Here is a 17300-nt window from a genome sequence, read left to right as displayed (position 1 = left end):
CCTTGGGTTTCCGAGGCAGTATCACTACGGAAGTAGGATTGCCCAACCTTCCTTCTGAGGAGTGGCTGGTGGGTTTGAACCGCCAGCCTTCTGGTTAGAAGTCAAGTGATTTAGCCACTATGCTACCAGAGCTCCTATTTGCTAAATATTTGTGCTGGTCTTCTTTCTCATTTTGATGTGAAGGCTTATGATTTTTCTTTGAGGTTACCCAGTGATTTATAGTTTTCTTTCCAAGTTTATAACAGTCCATTCTATCTTGCAGTTGTCTTGACTTTCCTCCCATTTAGAAGTCCTGTAACTACACAATTTTTTCCCTCTTTTTCTTTTGTAGGTGTCTTCATTTGTCAATTGATGTCTTGGTTCCCTGTTTACAGTCTTGTAGGGTTATTTACTTTGGATACTTCCATAACTGGTTTGCTTTCTGGGTTATGTCATCATGTGTGATTATGGTCACTTGTTGTTTGCTGTTGTTGGTTCTCTATCCAAAGGACTCCCTTTAGCATCTCTTTTATGATTGGTCTGGTTTTAACAAATTCCCTTAAATTCTGCTCATCTGGAAATGTCCTAATTTCACCATGATATTTGAGGGACAATTTCGCAGGGTATATAATTATTGGTTGGAAATTGTTCTCTATCAGGGTTTTATGTATACCATCCCATTGTCTTCTTCCCTGCATGGCTTCTGCCAAGAAATCTGAGCTTAGTCTTATTGGTTGCCCCTTGTAGGTAACTTTTCATTTTTCCCAATCTCCTTTCAGGATTCTTTCTTTGTCTTTGGTTTTAGTGAGTTTGATGATGATATTTCTTGGTGACTTTTTTTTTTCAGGTCTATCCTGTTTGGGATTCATTGGACTTCTTGAATGGATATATCCCCATCTTTCATCATACCAGGGAAATTCTCTTCCAACAAATCTTTGACAATTTTCTCTGTGGTTTTCTTTTTCTATTCCTGTTCTGGAATTCCAGTTACATGTAGGTTATTCCTTTCAATGGTATCCCACATGAACCTTAGGCTTTTTTCATTTTGTTTTGATCTTTTTTCTGATTGATCCTTTTCCAAAGAAGTTTTATGGTATTTGCCTTCAATCTCACTAATTCTTTCATTGATTCAATTCTACTCCTTTGCCCATTCAATGTGTTATCTATTTCTGAAAATTTAGTATTAATCTTCTGGATTTCTGTGTGTAGATTTTGTATCATTTCTAATGTTTCATTTATTTTGTAATTTTGTTCTTGTACTGTCTTTCAAAACTGTTGTGGGGTTTTCTCTGTGTTTTCCTCAATTTTATCAGTGTTTTCCTGGCTCTCAATCTATTGAAGGTACCTAAACAGAATTCTTTTGAATTCCTTATCAGAGAGTTCCCATGCTGCATCTTCTTCAGGGATGTGTTCTAGCTCTGTATCCTGGTGCCTTGTTTCTCCCACTTTATCTTGCTTCTTTGTGTGGACTGTGATGTTCTGTTATCTCCAGGACATTGTGATGTTTTTGTGTTTATATTTAATTGATGGTTGTATGTTGGAGTGATTTGCACAAGATTTTTGTTTTCTTTGTTTTGTTTGGATATTATCTAAGTAAGCAGGGTACTGTACTACTCTATTTGCTAGTTGGGAGCACTTATACACTCACCACCTGTCTTCTTTCCTGTTGTCAGCCTCCCGTATGTCTCTGCCATCCTTGGCAAGTGGAGCCTGTTCTTAGGTTCATGAAATCTGAATGAGAATGCTGTCACTTGAAATATCCAAAATGGCACCTCTTGCAAATATTTAAAATGGTCACACCATCGGTCACTTAAATATCCAAAATGGCTGCCACTTGTAAACAATCAAAATGGCTGTGCCCTCCAGACAGCCAAAAGTCCGCAGTTCAAGTTGTCTCCATCTTTGCTGTTTCCCTTCCTAGTCATCGGCCACCAGCGCAGTACTCCCTGCAGCCCTTGGCAACCAGGGCTGATCTTTAGGTCAATTCTCAGGTCCCAACACCACTTGGAAATATTCAGGCAGTTGATCTCGTCAGAGTAACTGACACGCCACAGCTCCATCTGTCTCTGTACTCACTGTTTTCATCCAGATTCTTCCAGTAGTTGGTGCCTAATCCACTTCTGTATACTTCTTTTCAAGCTCAGGGTTCCAGGATTATCTTCTGTATCTCTGTCAATTGGTTTCTCTTTTCTTTGTTGAAGAAAGTCTGTGTAGCTTGTCTGCCTGTTCCGCCACTTTACTGGAAATCCTTCTAAAACTTGGTCTTGAAACCATACCTCACCCCATACACAAAAACAAACTCAAGTTGGATCAAAGACTTAAATGTAAAACCCAAAACTATCAAATTCATCAAAGATAAAATAGGGGCAAATCTAGGAGCCCTAATTTATGGCATAAATAGACTACCAACATAATCCAGAATACACAGGAGGTCGAAAGAAGCTAGATGACTGGGACCTTTTAAAAATTAAATTCTTATGAACATCAAAAGACTTCATCAAAAGGGTAAAAAAAAGAACCTACAGATTAGGAGAAAATATTTGCCTGTGACATATCTGACAAAGGACTTATCTCCAAAATATACAGAAAGCTTTAACACCTCAACACCAAAAAGACAAACAACCCAATTCAAAAATGGGAAAGAGACTTGAACAGACACTTCACTAAAGACTATATGCTAGTAGCCAACAAACACATGAGGAGTTGCTCACGATCTTTTGTCATTAGATAGATGCAAATCAAAACAACAATGAGATATCATCTCACCCTAGCAATAACAGCAAAGTTCAACAGAACAGAAAATAACAAATGCTGGGGAGGTTGCAGAGAGATACTCTCATGCACTGCTGGTGAGACTGTAAAATGGTACAAACATTGTGGCAAATGGTATGGTGTTTCCTTAAAAAAACTGAAAATAGAAATTCTATTACTAGGAATATATCCTAAAGAGGTGACAGGCAGGACACAAACAGACATATGCACACCTATGTTCATCACAATGCAATTCACTACAGAAAAGAGATGGAAACAACCTAAATGCCTATCAACAGATGAACGGATAACCAAATTATGGTACAGTCACACAACAGAATAGTACACTACATTAAAGAACAATGAAGGATATGCAAATCATCTCACACGTGGATGAGCCTGGAGGACATTATGCTGAGTGAAATAAGTCAATCGCAGAAGGACAAATATTGTATGAGCCCATTACTGTAAAAATATAAAAAAAGGGGTTGGTTAATGAAGGGAACTCACTGTAAAGGTTACTGGGATGGGGAAGGAAGGTGAGGGATTAATTTCAGGCTAGTTAGGGTCCACATGCTGGCATGGGTAAGGGGAGAAAAGGTATGGAAAGAGTCTGTAACCACCATGATAACATCTGTGACCACCATGATAACATTAGGGAAAGGGAAGGCACTGAAATGTGCACATAAGGTATAGACGACAGAGGCTAATAACAATATCTCCACAATACTGCATTACTATTAACACCAAACACCAGGCTACAGATAAACACCTAAACATCTGAGAAGATTATATAGGGGATGGTATGGTGAACAGGATTATACTCAAGGGCAAGGATAGATTCAGCTGAGGCTAATCTTGCACAGATATCAGTGATATGAAATACCAACAATTCTTAAAGAAACAACAGAAGACAGACAGAGAGCAATCCCTAACAGACAGCCAGACACTGTTTGGAAGAGAGATCCAATGGATCTACCAACTCTGGACCATAGTACTGGGGGACACCAGACTCAATTGGCACAAGAAAATATCTTAAAAATCTTGTTTCACAACCTGCATTGGTGAGTAGCAACTGGGGTTTAAAAGCTTCAAGCGGCCATTTCAAACACAGCTAATGGTTTCCTATCGTCGGAGCGAAAGAGTGCAGCAAGAAAAAAAAAAAAAAAAAAAAATCCAAGGACATGTGGAAGCAATTAGCCCTAGGACATGATGGACCTTGAGACAGAAAGAAACAGATGGTGCCCGACTACCAATGCCAAGCACTGAGGAAGGGATCAAAACTGGAGATCCTGGATAGAATGGGAGGAAAAACATGGAACAAAATCCAAAAACACAATAATGACCAGAATTACTGGTCAGATAGACTCTGCTGGGACCCCAATACTATGGCCCTAGGGCACACTTTGAGCCTGGAATAAAACTCACTCCCAGGGGCTAGCTCTTAGCCCAATAGTAAACATGAAGTACACGCAGACCACTCAACCCAGGATGACACACCCACATACTCTAAAGAGATGCATCCCCTGGAGCAAATGACCACAGGGCATCAGAGGAGCAATATTCACATGGAGGAAATGCAGGACACACAGCGCGTGCATAACTATGAGTGGCAAGTGGGGTGGGGGTTAATAGGCAGGGAGGGGAGGAGAGTGGGTTAGGGCTGGGGATGGTAACTGGGGAGTGAAACCAAATGTACACAAAATTTTGAATGTAAACAAACTCAGCTCTGTAAACTTGCACCTAAGGCACAATTAAAAAGGTAAAATAAAAATAAAAATAAAAAAACTTGTTCTTGTACAGAGAGTAGCTAAAGTAAATGGAAGAAATGACAAGATAAAATAGCTGAACAGAACATTTCAAAGAGCAACTAAGACTAAGCCACTTATTATAATGAAATATGCAAGACCTAGCATCAGAGAACCAAAAAGAAGAACATGCTCAGCATTTCTCAAGCTGAAAGAACTGAAGAAAAATTCCAAGCCTCGAGTTTCAATGTTGGAAGATTCTATGGGCAAAGTATTGAATAATGCAGAAAGCATCAAAAGAAGATGGAAGGAATATACACAGTCATTGAACAAAAAGAATTGGCTGATATTCAACTACTTCAGGAGGTGGCATATGATCAAGAATCAATGGTACTGAAGAAAGAAGTTAAACCTGCACTGAAGGAACTGGCATAAAACAAGGCTCCAGGAATCAGTGGAATACCTCTTGAGATGTTTCAGCCAACAGATGCTCCGTTGAAGGTGCTTACTCATCTATGCCAAGAAATCTGGAAGACAGCTACATGGCCAACTGACTGGAAGAGATCCATACATCTACCTATTCCAAAGAAAGGTGATCCCACAGAATGTGGAAATTATCGAACAATATCATTAATATCACATGCAAGTAAAATCTAGCTAAAGATAATTTTTAAATGATTGCAGCAATATACTGACAGACAACTTCCAGAAATGTAAGCTGGATTCAGAAGAGGATGTGAAACAAGGGATATCATTGCTCATGTCAGACGGATCGATGTTTACCAGAAAGATGTTTACTTGTGTTTTATTGACTATGCAAAAGCATTCAACTATGTGGATCTTAACAAATTGTGGACAACATTGTAAAGAAGGGAATATCAGAGCAGTTAATTGTGCTCATGAGGAACCTGTGCATAGACTGGAAGACTGTCATTCAAACAGAATAAGGGGATATTGCATGGTTTAAAATCAGGAAAGCTGTGCATCAGAGTTGTACCCTTTCACCAAGCTTTTTCATTCTGTGTAGGGAGCAAATAATTTGAGAAGCCACACTATATGAAGAAGAACATGGCATAAGGATTGGACGAAGACTCATTAACAACCTGTGATATGCAGACAACACAACTTTGCTTGCTGAAAGTGAAGGTGACTTGAAGCACTTACTGATGAAGATTAAAGACCACAATCAGCAGTATGGATTACACCTCAACAAAAAGAAAACAAAAATCCTCACAAGTGGACCAATAAGAAGCATCATGATAAATGAAGAAAAGATTGATGTCATGAAAGGTGTCATTTTACTTGGATCCATAATCAATACCCATGGAAGAAGCAGTTTAAAACCCAGACATCATACTGCACTGGGAAAATCCACTGCAAAAGGCCTCTTCAAAGTTTTAAAGAGTAAAGATATCACAATGAAGACTAAGGTGTGCCCAGCCCAAGCCATGGTATTTTCAATAGCCTCATATACATGTAGAAGATCTGGTGGAGTAGTGCCTAAGGCATCTGACTGCTAACCAGAAGGCTGGCAGTCAAACCCACCAGCCTCTCCTCAGAAGGAATACTGGAGAATCTACTTCCATAGTGATACCACCTCAGAAACTCAAGGAGGGGATGCTATGAGTTGGACCCAACTCAATGATGGTGAGTTTGGGTTTTTTTTTTTTTTGTTGTTGTTGTTGTTGTTGTTGTTCATATCTATGTGAAAGCTGGACAATAAATAAGGAAGACTGAAAAAGAGTTGATGCTTTTGAGTTGTGATGCTGGCATAGAATACTGAAAGGATCATGGACTTCCAGAAGAATGAACAAATCTGTCCTGAAAGAAATACAACTGGATGCTCCTTGGAAGCAAGAATGGCCAGACTTCATCTCACCTATTTTAGTCATGTTGTCAGAAAGGACCATTCCCTAGAGAAGGATAGGCTTGGTAAAGTGGAGGGTCAGCAAAAAAGGGGAAGATCCTCAACAAGATGGACTGACACAGTGGCTGCAACGATGGGCTTAAGTGTAGCAAAGATTGTGAGGATGGCACATGACCAGGCACTGTTTCATTCTGCTGTACATAGAGTTACTATGAGTCAGAGCCAACTTAACAGCACCTAACAGGAACAATCTACTTCCGTAGTGATACTGCCTCAGAAACCCAAGGAGGGGTGGCTATGAGTTGGGTGCAACTCGACAGCACATAACAACACAACTACAGTAACAACAACAAAAACCACAAAGTGTCCTTTTCCTCATGGAAGTATATACGGGACACATATAAAAGTCGTATCTTAATAATTAGTGACTCCATTTCAAACAAACACCAGGAATTTCTATTCAAAAAGAGATAGCCATATATGAATGAAATTTCCAGCAAATCATAAAACTCTACATTGGGCATCTTTCAAGTAACATTCTCATCTCTCTTCTTTCTCCTCTTTGTTACAGATGGATAAGCTACATACAGGTCTCAGTCCTCTAGTGCAGCTATAACAAACATACCATAAGTGGATGGCTTAACAAACAGGAATTTTCTCTATTTCCATTTGGGAGGCTAGAAGTCCAAATTCAGAGTGCTGGCTCCAGGGGCTGGGTAAAGGCCCCTAGACATTAAGCTTCAGCTCTACCTCTTATTCTATTCCCACTGGAACAAGAAGCATCTCCTAACTCAGGCAGCTACTGGCTGCTGAGGTTGATGAACACAATTTCAGCAGGTAAAATGGCACAATTCCAAAACTGGTAGGCAACATGGCAGGCCACTGCTTCAGGTCCAAGAACTAAACACGAAAACTCGGCCAAACGTAGTATCCAGATGTGCCAAAAAACTGGAGACCTTCCTCAACTTTCTCCATATATACTGGACCAGGCCACAAGCTAAAGGCAGCCTTTTTCTACTGATTAATGTCTCATAACAGATTCCACCACAGAGGTGAATACAAACTCATCATGGGGAATAGCTACATCCAAGCCAGTCAAAATTATGGCCCAGCCAAATTGACACATAACCTTAACTGCCACATCATGGTTAGAAAATATGAAAGAAGAGTTGTTCTTCAGATCTAAAATTCAAATTGCAGAAAGTTAGATTTAAAAAAAAAGTAACAGCCAACATCTGAAAATGAGAATATGAAAAAAATCACAAAAAGAAAGCTAGTTCTGATCAAAGAATTTTGAGAGTTCTTAAAATTTTATTTGCAATAAATGTAAGAAAATTTTGACTTATGAAATCAAAATAAAATTTTATTAATTTTTAATTTAAGAATAAAAATAAGTAAGAGCATTTCAAAGGAGTCCTAAAGATTATACTGCAATCATAATGTTTTCAGGAAAATTAAGGGCTCTCCCAACAGTGACTTCAACACTGTAAGACAGTAATTCTCATTAGCACTGTAACAATTCTTGGAGCACCTGGCATGGCAAAACTGACTCTCCATTGATATAAAACCTTTACGCAATCATAATGGGGATATTTCTTGATCAAAGATTTGTCAAGAATACTTCTAAGTAGAATTCAGAGCAATATGAAGGCAACTAGTATGTCTCTTCCACTTTGAAAAGTTCACAGAGAATATAACCTTTAATTAGTTACTTCTGAATATCAAACTCAGTATCAAATAACCACACCAACTGAGAAGATGTGGAGTCTTGAGAATAAATTAGTACTTCTACTGTTTGAATTAAAAAATCACATCTCAAGTCTTATCCTCAATAATTTTTTAATTACTTATTAAAATAGAGTCTGATTAAAAGAACAAGACAAGCTACAGACTGTGAGAAAATATTTGCAAAATACATATCTGATAAAGTACCTGTATCCAAAATATACAAAGAATTCTTAAAACTCAGTAATAAGAAAACAAACAACCCAATTACAAATTGGACAAAAAAATCTAAATAGATACTTCACCAAAGAAGATATACTACACAGATGGCAAATAAGCACAGGAAAAGACACTCAACATTTTACAGCACTAGGTAAATGCAAATTAAAATAACAAGGAGATACCACCATACATTTATTAAAATGGTAAAATCCAAAACACTGCAACACCAAATGCTGATGAGGCTGTGGAGCAACAAGAACTCTTTCTCAGAGGGACTTCCAGTAAGATGGTGGAATAGGCAGAGAAGCTACACAGACCCTCTTCAACAAAGAAGAGAGAAACCTATTGACAGAGATACAGAAGATAATCCTGCAGCCCTGAGCTTTGAAAGAAAGTATACAGAAGAGGATTAGGCACCAACTAGTGGAAAAACCTGAATGAAAACAGTGAGTACAGAGACAGTCAGAGCAGTGGACTCTCAGCTACTCTTACGGGACCAACAGCCTGAATATTTCCAAGTGGTGTTGAGACCTGAGAATTGACCTAAAGGTTAGCCCTGGTCACCAAGGGCTGCAGGGACGACTGTGCAGGTAGCGAGGAGGGAGAAAACCTGAGCTGTGGACTTTCTGCTGTCTGGAGGGTGCAGCCATTCTGAATGTTTATAAGCAGTGGCCATTTTGGATATTTAAAGTAATCGAAAGTGCAGCCATTTTGCATGTTTACAAGCAGTGGCCATTTGGGATATTTAAAGTGACCGAAGGTGCACCCATTTTGAATATTTACAAGTGGTAGCCTTTTTGGATTTTAAAGGGACAGGATTCTCATTCAGATTCCAGGGACCTAAGAATACAATGGGAGCTCTGGTGGCCTAGTGCCTAAGGCATTTGACTGCTAACCTGGAGGGTGGCATTCAAACCCACCAGCCACTCCCCGGAAGGAAGGTTGGGCAATCTACTTCTGTAGTGATACTGCCTTGAAAACCCAAGAAGGGGTCGCTAGGAGTCAGATCTGACTCAATGGCAGTGACTTTGGTTTTGGTTTTAAGAATAGGCTCCATTTGCCATGAACAGCAGGGACATATGGGAGGGTGACAACAGGAAAAGAGACAGGTGGTTAGTGTGTGTAAGTGCTGCCAACTAGCAAACAGAAGAGCACAACACAGTACCCTGTTTTCGTAGAAAACATACAAAGAAAACAAAAATCATAGGCAAGTCACACCAACATACAATCACCAATTAAATATAAACACAGAAACATCACACTACCTTGGAGACAACAGAGCATCACAGTGCACACAAAGAAACAAGATAAAGCCGGAACAAGGGAGCAGGATACAGACCCAAAACACATCCCTGAGGAAGACGCAGCATTGGAACTCCCTGATAAGGAATTCAAAAGAATTCTATTTAGGTACCTTCAACAAACTGAGAGAAAGATCAAGGAAAACAATGATACAATTGGGAAAATCTTAGAACAATTTGGAAAAACAGTACAAGAACAAAATGAAAAAATTAGAAATGATACAAAATCTATACACAGAAATCCAGAAGATTAATACTAAATTTTCAGAAATAGATAACACATTGAATGGGCAAAGAAGTAGAACTGAATCAATGGAAGACAGAATTAGTGAGATTGAAGGCAAATACCTCAATACTTCTTTGGAAAGGGATCATTCAGAAAAAAAGATCAAAACAAAATGAAGAAAGCCTAAGGTTCATGTGTGATACCATCAAAAGGAATAACCTACGTGTAATCGGAATTCCAGAACAGGAACAGAGAAAGAAAACCACACAGAAAATTGTTGAAGATTTGTTGGAAGAGAATCTCTCTGGCATGATGAAAGATGAGAATATATCCATCCATTTAAAAAGTCCAGTGAACCCCAAACAGGATAGACCCAAAAAGAAAATCACCAAGACATATCATCATCAAACTCACCAAAACTAAAGACAAAGAAAGAATCCTCAAAGTAGCACAGGAAAAATGAAAAGTTACCTACAAGGGACAACCAACAAGATTAAGCTTGGATTTCTTGGCAGAAATCATGCAGATAAGAAGAAAATAGGATGGTATATATAAAACCAAAAAAACAAAACTCCAAATTCATTGCTGTCAAGTCGAATCCAACTCATAGTAATCCCTCCTTGGGTTTCCAAGGCAGTATCACTACAAAGTATATTGCCCCATCTTCCTTCTGAGGATTGGCTGGTGGGTTTGAACTGCTGGCATTCTGGCTAGCAGTCAAATGCCTTAGGCACTACACCACCAGAGCACCTATATAAAACCCTGAAAGAGAAAAATTTCCAACCAAGAAGTATATATGCAGCAAAATTGTCCCTCAAATATTATGATGAAATGAGGACATTTCCAGATAAGCAGAAACTAAGAGAATTGGTTAAAAGCAGAGCAACCTAGTAACAGATGCCAAAGGGAATCCTTTGGACAGAGAACCAACAACAGCCAACAACAACCTACCATTAACACACATGATGACATAACCCAGAAACCAACCCAGTTATGGAAGTATCCAAAGTAAATAAGCCTACAAGATTGTAAACAGGGAACCAGAGACATCAATTGACAAATGAAGACAACTACAAACCAAAAAGAGGGAAAAAAACTGTTGTTACAGAACTTCGAAATGGGAGGGAAGTCAAGACAACTGCAAGACAGAACGGACTATTCTAAACTTGGGGAGTAAACTATAAATCACAGGGTAACCGCAAAGAAAAATGATAAACTTTCACATCAAATAAAGATGAGGACCAGCATAAATATTTAGCAAATACCAAAACAATAGCAATGAAGGAAGTAATAACATGATTCATAAACAAAACGAGCTCAGCAGAGAAAATTATATGGAACAAAGAAATCAACACCATGAAAAAACACATAACAAAATTACAGCAGCAAATTCATACTTGTCGATAATTACGTATCTGACAAGGGGCTTATCTCTAAAAGTTATAAAAAACTCCAATGCCGCAACAACAAAGTAATTAACAACCCATTTAAAAAATGGGCAGAAGACACGAATAGACACTTCACCCAAAGAGGATATTCAGTAATCATAACAAATTACCACACTATTGCAAGGTGTTAATAATAGGAGATACTGTGTGCAGTGAGGAAGCATATGGGATCTCTGTACTTTCTGTGCAATTTTTCTGCAAAACTAAAACTGTTCTAAAAATTTAAAGTCTATTAAGATTTAGTTTCTATTTTAAAAGTAGAAAAACAGTTCCAAGATTATTTAATTCAAAATCCATTTTTAAAAGAACACTTGGTGTTATTTCCATAATCTGGATTATTTTACAGTCTATTTAATAAAAGCAATTTCTAAGAAATAGACTAATCCAAAAATGAAGGCTACATATCCATTAAAACCATAAACAGGCTCATCAAGGAAGGAAAAGTTTAAGAATCATTTCTTTTTGATCTTTTGAATGATTTTTTCAATGTCATATCAAAATCACCTTGGGAGCTTTTTAAAGCTACACACTTATCCAACCCAAGAATAGGTGGATTAAAAAAAAAAAAACTACCTGATGTCAAGCCAATTCCAACACATAGCAACCTATAGCAACCCTAAAGGTCAGAGCAGAAATGACCTATAGGGTTTCCAAGGCTGTAAATCTTTGCGGGGGGAGTTCTGGTGGTGTAGTACCTAAGGCATTTGACTGCTAACCAGAAGGGTGGCAGTGCAAACCCACCAGTCACTTCTTGGGAGGAAGACTGGGCAATTTACTTCCATAGAGATAGTCCCGATAACTAAGTGAAAGCAAAACAAGTCTTTAAAACAGAATTGCAACAAAGACCCAATATTTGTTTTTGTACAGCTCATGACTATGAGCTAAGAATGGGTTTTACATTTTGTTGTCAAAATAAATAAATTAATTAATTTTTTAAAAAAATCAAGGAAGAAGATACAACAGACACCAAATCTAGTCTACAAAGCCCAGAATGTGTATTATCTGGCCCTTTATAGAAAATGTTCATGAACTGCTGATGTACAAGAAATGACACAAATAGATAATCATCTGACAACCACTGTAGAGGCATTTGAGGAGTAGAGGCATGTAGGAGTCATCAGTGGATGCTAAAGAGGTTTAATGAGGTAGAGAATATTGTCTAATTACCGGAGTACCTCCAGACAAAATATTTATCAAATAAAGAGGAAAAATTATGACACTACAATGGAAAAATGTGGCAGAAATCCACCAGGTGATCCATGTTAACCTCATGAGTGGTGAAGCAGGTTGTTACACCTCCTTCTGTTTCCCCAAGTATAAAAGGCCTGATCTGATCATAAGGAAACATCAGATTGTTCCTCACCCTACAAAAATGAAAAAACTCTGTACTCTCTAAAACTATACATGGCATGAAATACAGAGAAGACTGAGAAACCATTCCAGAGATTAAAGAGATGTGAAAAACAAATACAACACATGATCCAAGATAGGATCCTAGAACAAAAAGGAGAAAAAAGGTATTGCTGGGGCAATTAGCAAAATGTCAGTGAGTAATTAATGAGTCAGTTGAATCCTAACAACAAAGTATGAGGAGCTAAAGATGAGACAGTGGTGTTTTATGTGTCAGATGAAGAAATAGCTAGAAAGTACAAACTTTAATGGGAACAGTTAGAAGAAGTTTGCCAATAAAGGGAACATGCTAAGTACGAAGACAATATTAATCCAATTAAAGCAGGATGTGTTTTTAAAGCCCCAGCATTAAAATGGATGCCTGAAAGGTATGATTCAAGGATGCCTTGATAAAGTTAACTGATGGATTTTGTGATTCTTTCTGATAGGTTATCTTTACTTATTAATACTGAACATTTTTGAACCAAGTGTTAGTGTAACAGATCACCAGTTCTTTCCTCCTGCATAACCTCTGGGTGGTTCAAACCACCAACCTTTTTGGTTAGCAGCCAAGTACTTAATCATCGTACCACCAGAGCTCCTTAAATATAAGATTTGAAAAATATCTATAAGTATCCATGGGATTTACCAACCTGAAATCATTAGGGACCTTGTTGTTGTTGTTGTTATGTGCCATCAGGTCAGCCCCAACTCATAGCGACCCCTCCTTGGATTTCCAAAGTGGTATCACTACGGAAGTAGATTGCCCAACCTTCCTTCCGAGGAGTGGCTGGTAGGTTTGAACCGCCAGCCTTCTGCAGTGGTTTAGAACAGATTCCAGACTGGGTTAAGGAATAAACAGAGGCAGGAACAGAGCAACAGCTCTGTAGTGACAATTCTTCAAAGAAGTCAGGCTGTAAAGGGGGATAAGCACTTTAAAGTAATTTTTCAATGTGTGTGTATGTGATTTGTTTGTTTGTTTTAATGGAGCACAGTACAGAATACTTGAGTGCCAGTTAGAAGGATCTAGTACAAAAGGAGAAATTGAAGATTTAGGAAAGACCAAAAATAACCGTTTGTGTGGGATTCCTAAGAAATGAACGGAAGATCTGGAGAAATGTGGAGAGGATGTCTTCAGTTTTCTGTGGGCAGCATGCAGGTCAGAGTGGAAAGTCATCTACTGAGAAGGCAGGAGGGAAATGCAGAACTGAAGGTTTAAGGAAAGAGGATAAGGTAGGAAGCTGCCCCATGAAAGACAATGAGTACAGAAATACAGTGAGATTGCAATACAGTGTGAGGGTCTCAATGAAATTAGTAATCAAAAAGAGTATTTAAACATATGAGAAAGGGTTGTATTTGTTCAAAAGACTAGTAAATCAATACAACCATGTTAACACATCTTTATACAAAATTTTCCTGTATACCAAGTCATTATATGCATATGAGCAAAACTGGAAGAAACCAATCAAAACGCAAAAACCACATGTGCCTGAACATTAAAAATGAATTCATTTGAACCACAAGAAAAACCAGTTGGCACAAAATCTGAAAGAGGGAGCTAACATGAATAGTCGGGGAACGGTAAAAATATAACAAACCAAATCCTGTACCCTATCCACTACCACAGTTTTCTACTAGCACCTCTAAAAGAGGTTTTTCAAACCAGAATATCATGGACCCACAAGATCCTATTGGAATTTCCTGGAAGTCCCAAGGTGTTTCCAGTCCAGTTTTTAAAATTCTCCTTTAGGACATAAATCAATGTTATTGCTCCCACTATTACTTTGACATTTCCATTTACTGCCCATCCAATCAAATTTACTCTTCTCTTGGCATGTTTCTTCAAACTTAAGTGTTTAAGTATACCCAGATATAATCCCAAAAAATAGCCCATCTTACCGATATTGCTGTTATCCTAAGAGAATCAACAGTGGAATGTTTGAATAAGTACCACAAGACAGGTCCAACTTCTCCTGTAATAAAGCCCTGGGCCTGAGCAGAAAAGGTAGTGCAGACATTTTCAATAATCTTAGCCGCCATGTGATTCACAATGCGTTCTTCCTAGAGAAACAGAGAATAAGTAGGTTAAAATGCTGTTTATTGTTGTTGTTATGTGCCGTCGAATCAGACCTGACTCATTAGTTTGAGATATGTATACATGTCACTTCTTCATAACTATTGCAAATAATGGCCTGATACCAAAAGGGAATCATCTATCCCTGGATATCAGTTCAACATTTTAGGAGTATGGTGACTCTTTCAGACTCTTATAAAACTATTAAAAATAGAATCATTTGGTTATTTGCCAAATTTTGCGTAACACAATTCTCCACATATTTTGATAGAAACAAAATGGCTGAAAAAAAAATAGATTAAAAAAAAAAACAACAACAACAACAACCTCACTGCCATCGAGTCAGATCTGACTCAAGTGATCCCTCCTTGGGTTTCTGAGGTGGTATCATTATGGAAGTAGATTACCCACTCTTCCTTCTGAGGGGTGGCTGGTGGGTTTGAACCACCAGCCTTCTGGTTAGCAGTCAAATGCCTTAGGCACTATGCCACCAAAGCTCCAACAATATATGCACAACATAAAATTTGGAAGATAATTTCAAAATCCGACGGACTAGGTAGAAAAATTCTCAGAAGTATCCCAGGGCCAAGAATAGCTTGTGTTTCAAGCAGCCAGAGTGGAAAGACCACCTAAAAATAGGAAGAGGCCACCTTAAAAAAGGGGGGGGGGGGTAGTGTCCTCAGGAAAGTATTACCTTAGAATTATGTCCTAATTAAACCTGGGGAAAAAAATACTCTGGTGGCATAGTGCTTAAGGCATTTGACTGCTAACCAGAAGGCTGGTAGTTCAAACCCACCAGCCACTCCTCAGAAAGAAGACTAGACAATCTACTTCCGTAGTGATACTGCCTTGGAAACCCAAGGAGGGGTCGCTAATGAGTCGGATCCAACTCGACAGCAGTGAGTTTTGATTTTACATCATCTTGTGGTTGTTAGGTGCCATTAAGTTGATTTTTGACTCAACACAGTGATCCTTTGTGACAGAGCAGAACTGTCTACAGGGTTTTCTAGGCTGAAATCTTCACAGCAGCAGATTGCTAGGTCTTTTCCCTGCAGAGCCACTGGGTGGGTTCAAACCACCAACCCTTCTAAAGCAGCCAAGTGTTTAACTGCTAGTTCCTTAGCTGTTCCCATCATAACAGTGCTTAAAATCAAGCCTCAAAAAGATCAAACTGTCCCTTTATTCACTCTAATCAGGGGGGAATAAAATGCTTTATCTATTTGGCTAACTTTAAAAGTTAGTAAACTGGCCATGCCCAAGTACCCCATTCAATTCCTCTCACTTTTCCCATGGGTGTGAGGCCTGCCCACTCAGAGCTGTCCTCTCAAATCCTCACTGTAAGTCTCACCTGAGTAATACCCTACTTGGAGAGCACTGCTATTTCTGGAGGACTAAGTTTGTCTCATATGGAGGATTCATGATAAGGAAGCCAATCTGTCACAGACAGGCTAAATCCTCCACCCTAGCTTTCATTACACACAAATCTGTTATTTTTCTCTCACATGTTTAATTCTTTGTCTTATTTCTCAGTAAGTTCAGAACCTTTCCCCTGAATACAGCAGGGGAAGGTGCTATTTATTAGGGGTGCCTCAAATACCTCACAATTGTCAGTCAATTCCCAGAAGACCCTTTTCCAGGACTAAAAAAACCACAACTATTTTAGCAGTTTGGTTGGAAAGGGGTTGTGGGTCTCCTTCATGTCCTATAAACTCAGTGAGGCTGTCAGGCCAATTCCAGTTGTTATCACCTGAATTGAGCTACCTTATTTAGTCCCTCTGGGATTTCCTCTGGGACACCACACAAGCAATGACTGGTGCTATTCTCTGCTTCATTCACCCTTTAGAAGGGATGACTACACTAAACTATTATCTTTTTAATCAAATACCTATTTTATTATACCATGAGAATAAAAGCTATAATGATTAGAGAAAAATATCTAGGCTTTTTAGTGAAGAGCTGTAATCTGTTCAGTAGATCTAATGTATTGTAGGCAGTCTTAACAAAAAAGAAAGCTTTACAGCCAATTAATTTTAATCTATAAGTCCACTTTTCCAATAAAGAAGACCAAAATTAACATCTGAAATACTGCCATTAGTTATTTTCACACATGCTAATTTAATGAAACTATGATTATTTTGCAGTTTAGTGTTTTAGTAATTTCTTGAACTAATATGATCTACTTTTCTTGCAATACAGTGAGCTAAGTACTGGGACAACTCCACCCCTCTGAAAGCAATTGAAAATAGTAGATAGAAAACAATTAATAAATTTTCTTAAAAACATCCATGTGCTAGCACCAATTTCTTAGGCTAGTAGCTTTCTTTAGCTAACATCCTGAGAGGTGCCCAGAGCACTGCAGCTGGCTTTTGTCTCAAGAACATTCACCCATCAAGGCCAACAGAGGAGTAAGAGGCAAAGGCTGAGGGTGGAAAGTCAGATGAAGACTCCCCACTGGTCTGAGCTGGGGCCGAGTGTGTGTGTGGCAGAGAGGATGTTCAGGAAGGGAAACCCACAAGAAGCTGAAAGTAGACCTGCACTCAGATTTGCAGAGTATCCCCTTCAAAGAGCCA

General features: G+C 38.6%; 1 protein-coding gene across 1 annotated transcript in view; it reads right to left on the bottom strand.

Annotated features, from left to right (window-relative positions):
- Positions 1 to 17300, bottom strand: part of ULK4 (unc-51 like kinase 4) — a gene marked incomplete at its 3' end in the record, with an annotated part of 718552 nt that overhangs the window by 416632 nt on the left and 284620 nt on the right. Inside the window, exon 19 of the mRNA XM_007949711.1 lies at positions 14556 to 14717. Coding sequence (XP_007947902.1) covers positions 14556 to 14717 — 162 coding nt within the window. The remainder of the gene's footprint in view (positions 1 to 14555; positions 14718 to 17300) is intronic.

Source organism: Orycteropus afer, unplaced genomic scaffold, assembly GCF_000298275.1.
Source record: "Orycteropus afer afer isolate SDZICR_OR568_19922 unplaced genomic scaffold, OryAfe1.0 scaffold00250, whole genome shotgun sequence".
NCBI classification, from domain to species: domain Eukaryota; kingdom Metazoa; phylum Chordata; class Mammalia; order Tubulidentata; family Orycteropodidae; genus Orycteropus; species Orycteropus afer.
This window is presented reverse-complemented; position numbering and strand designations above follow the sequence as displayed.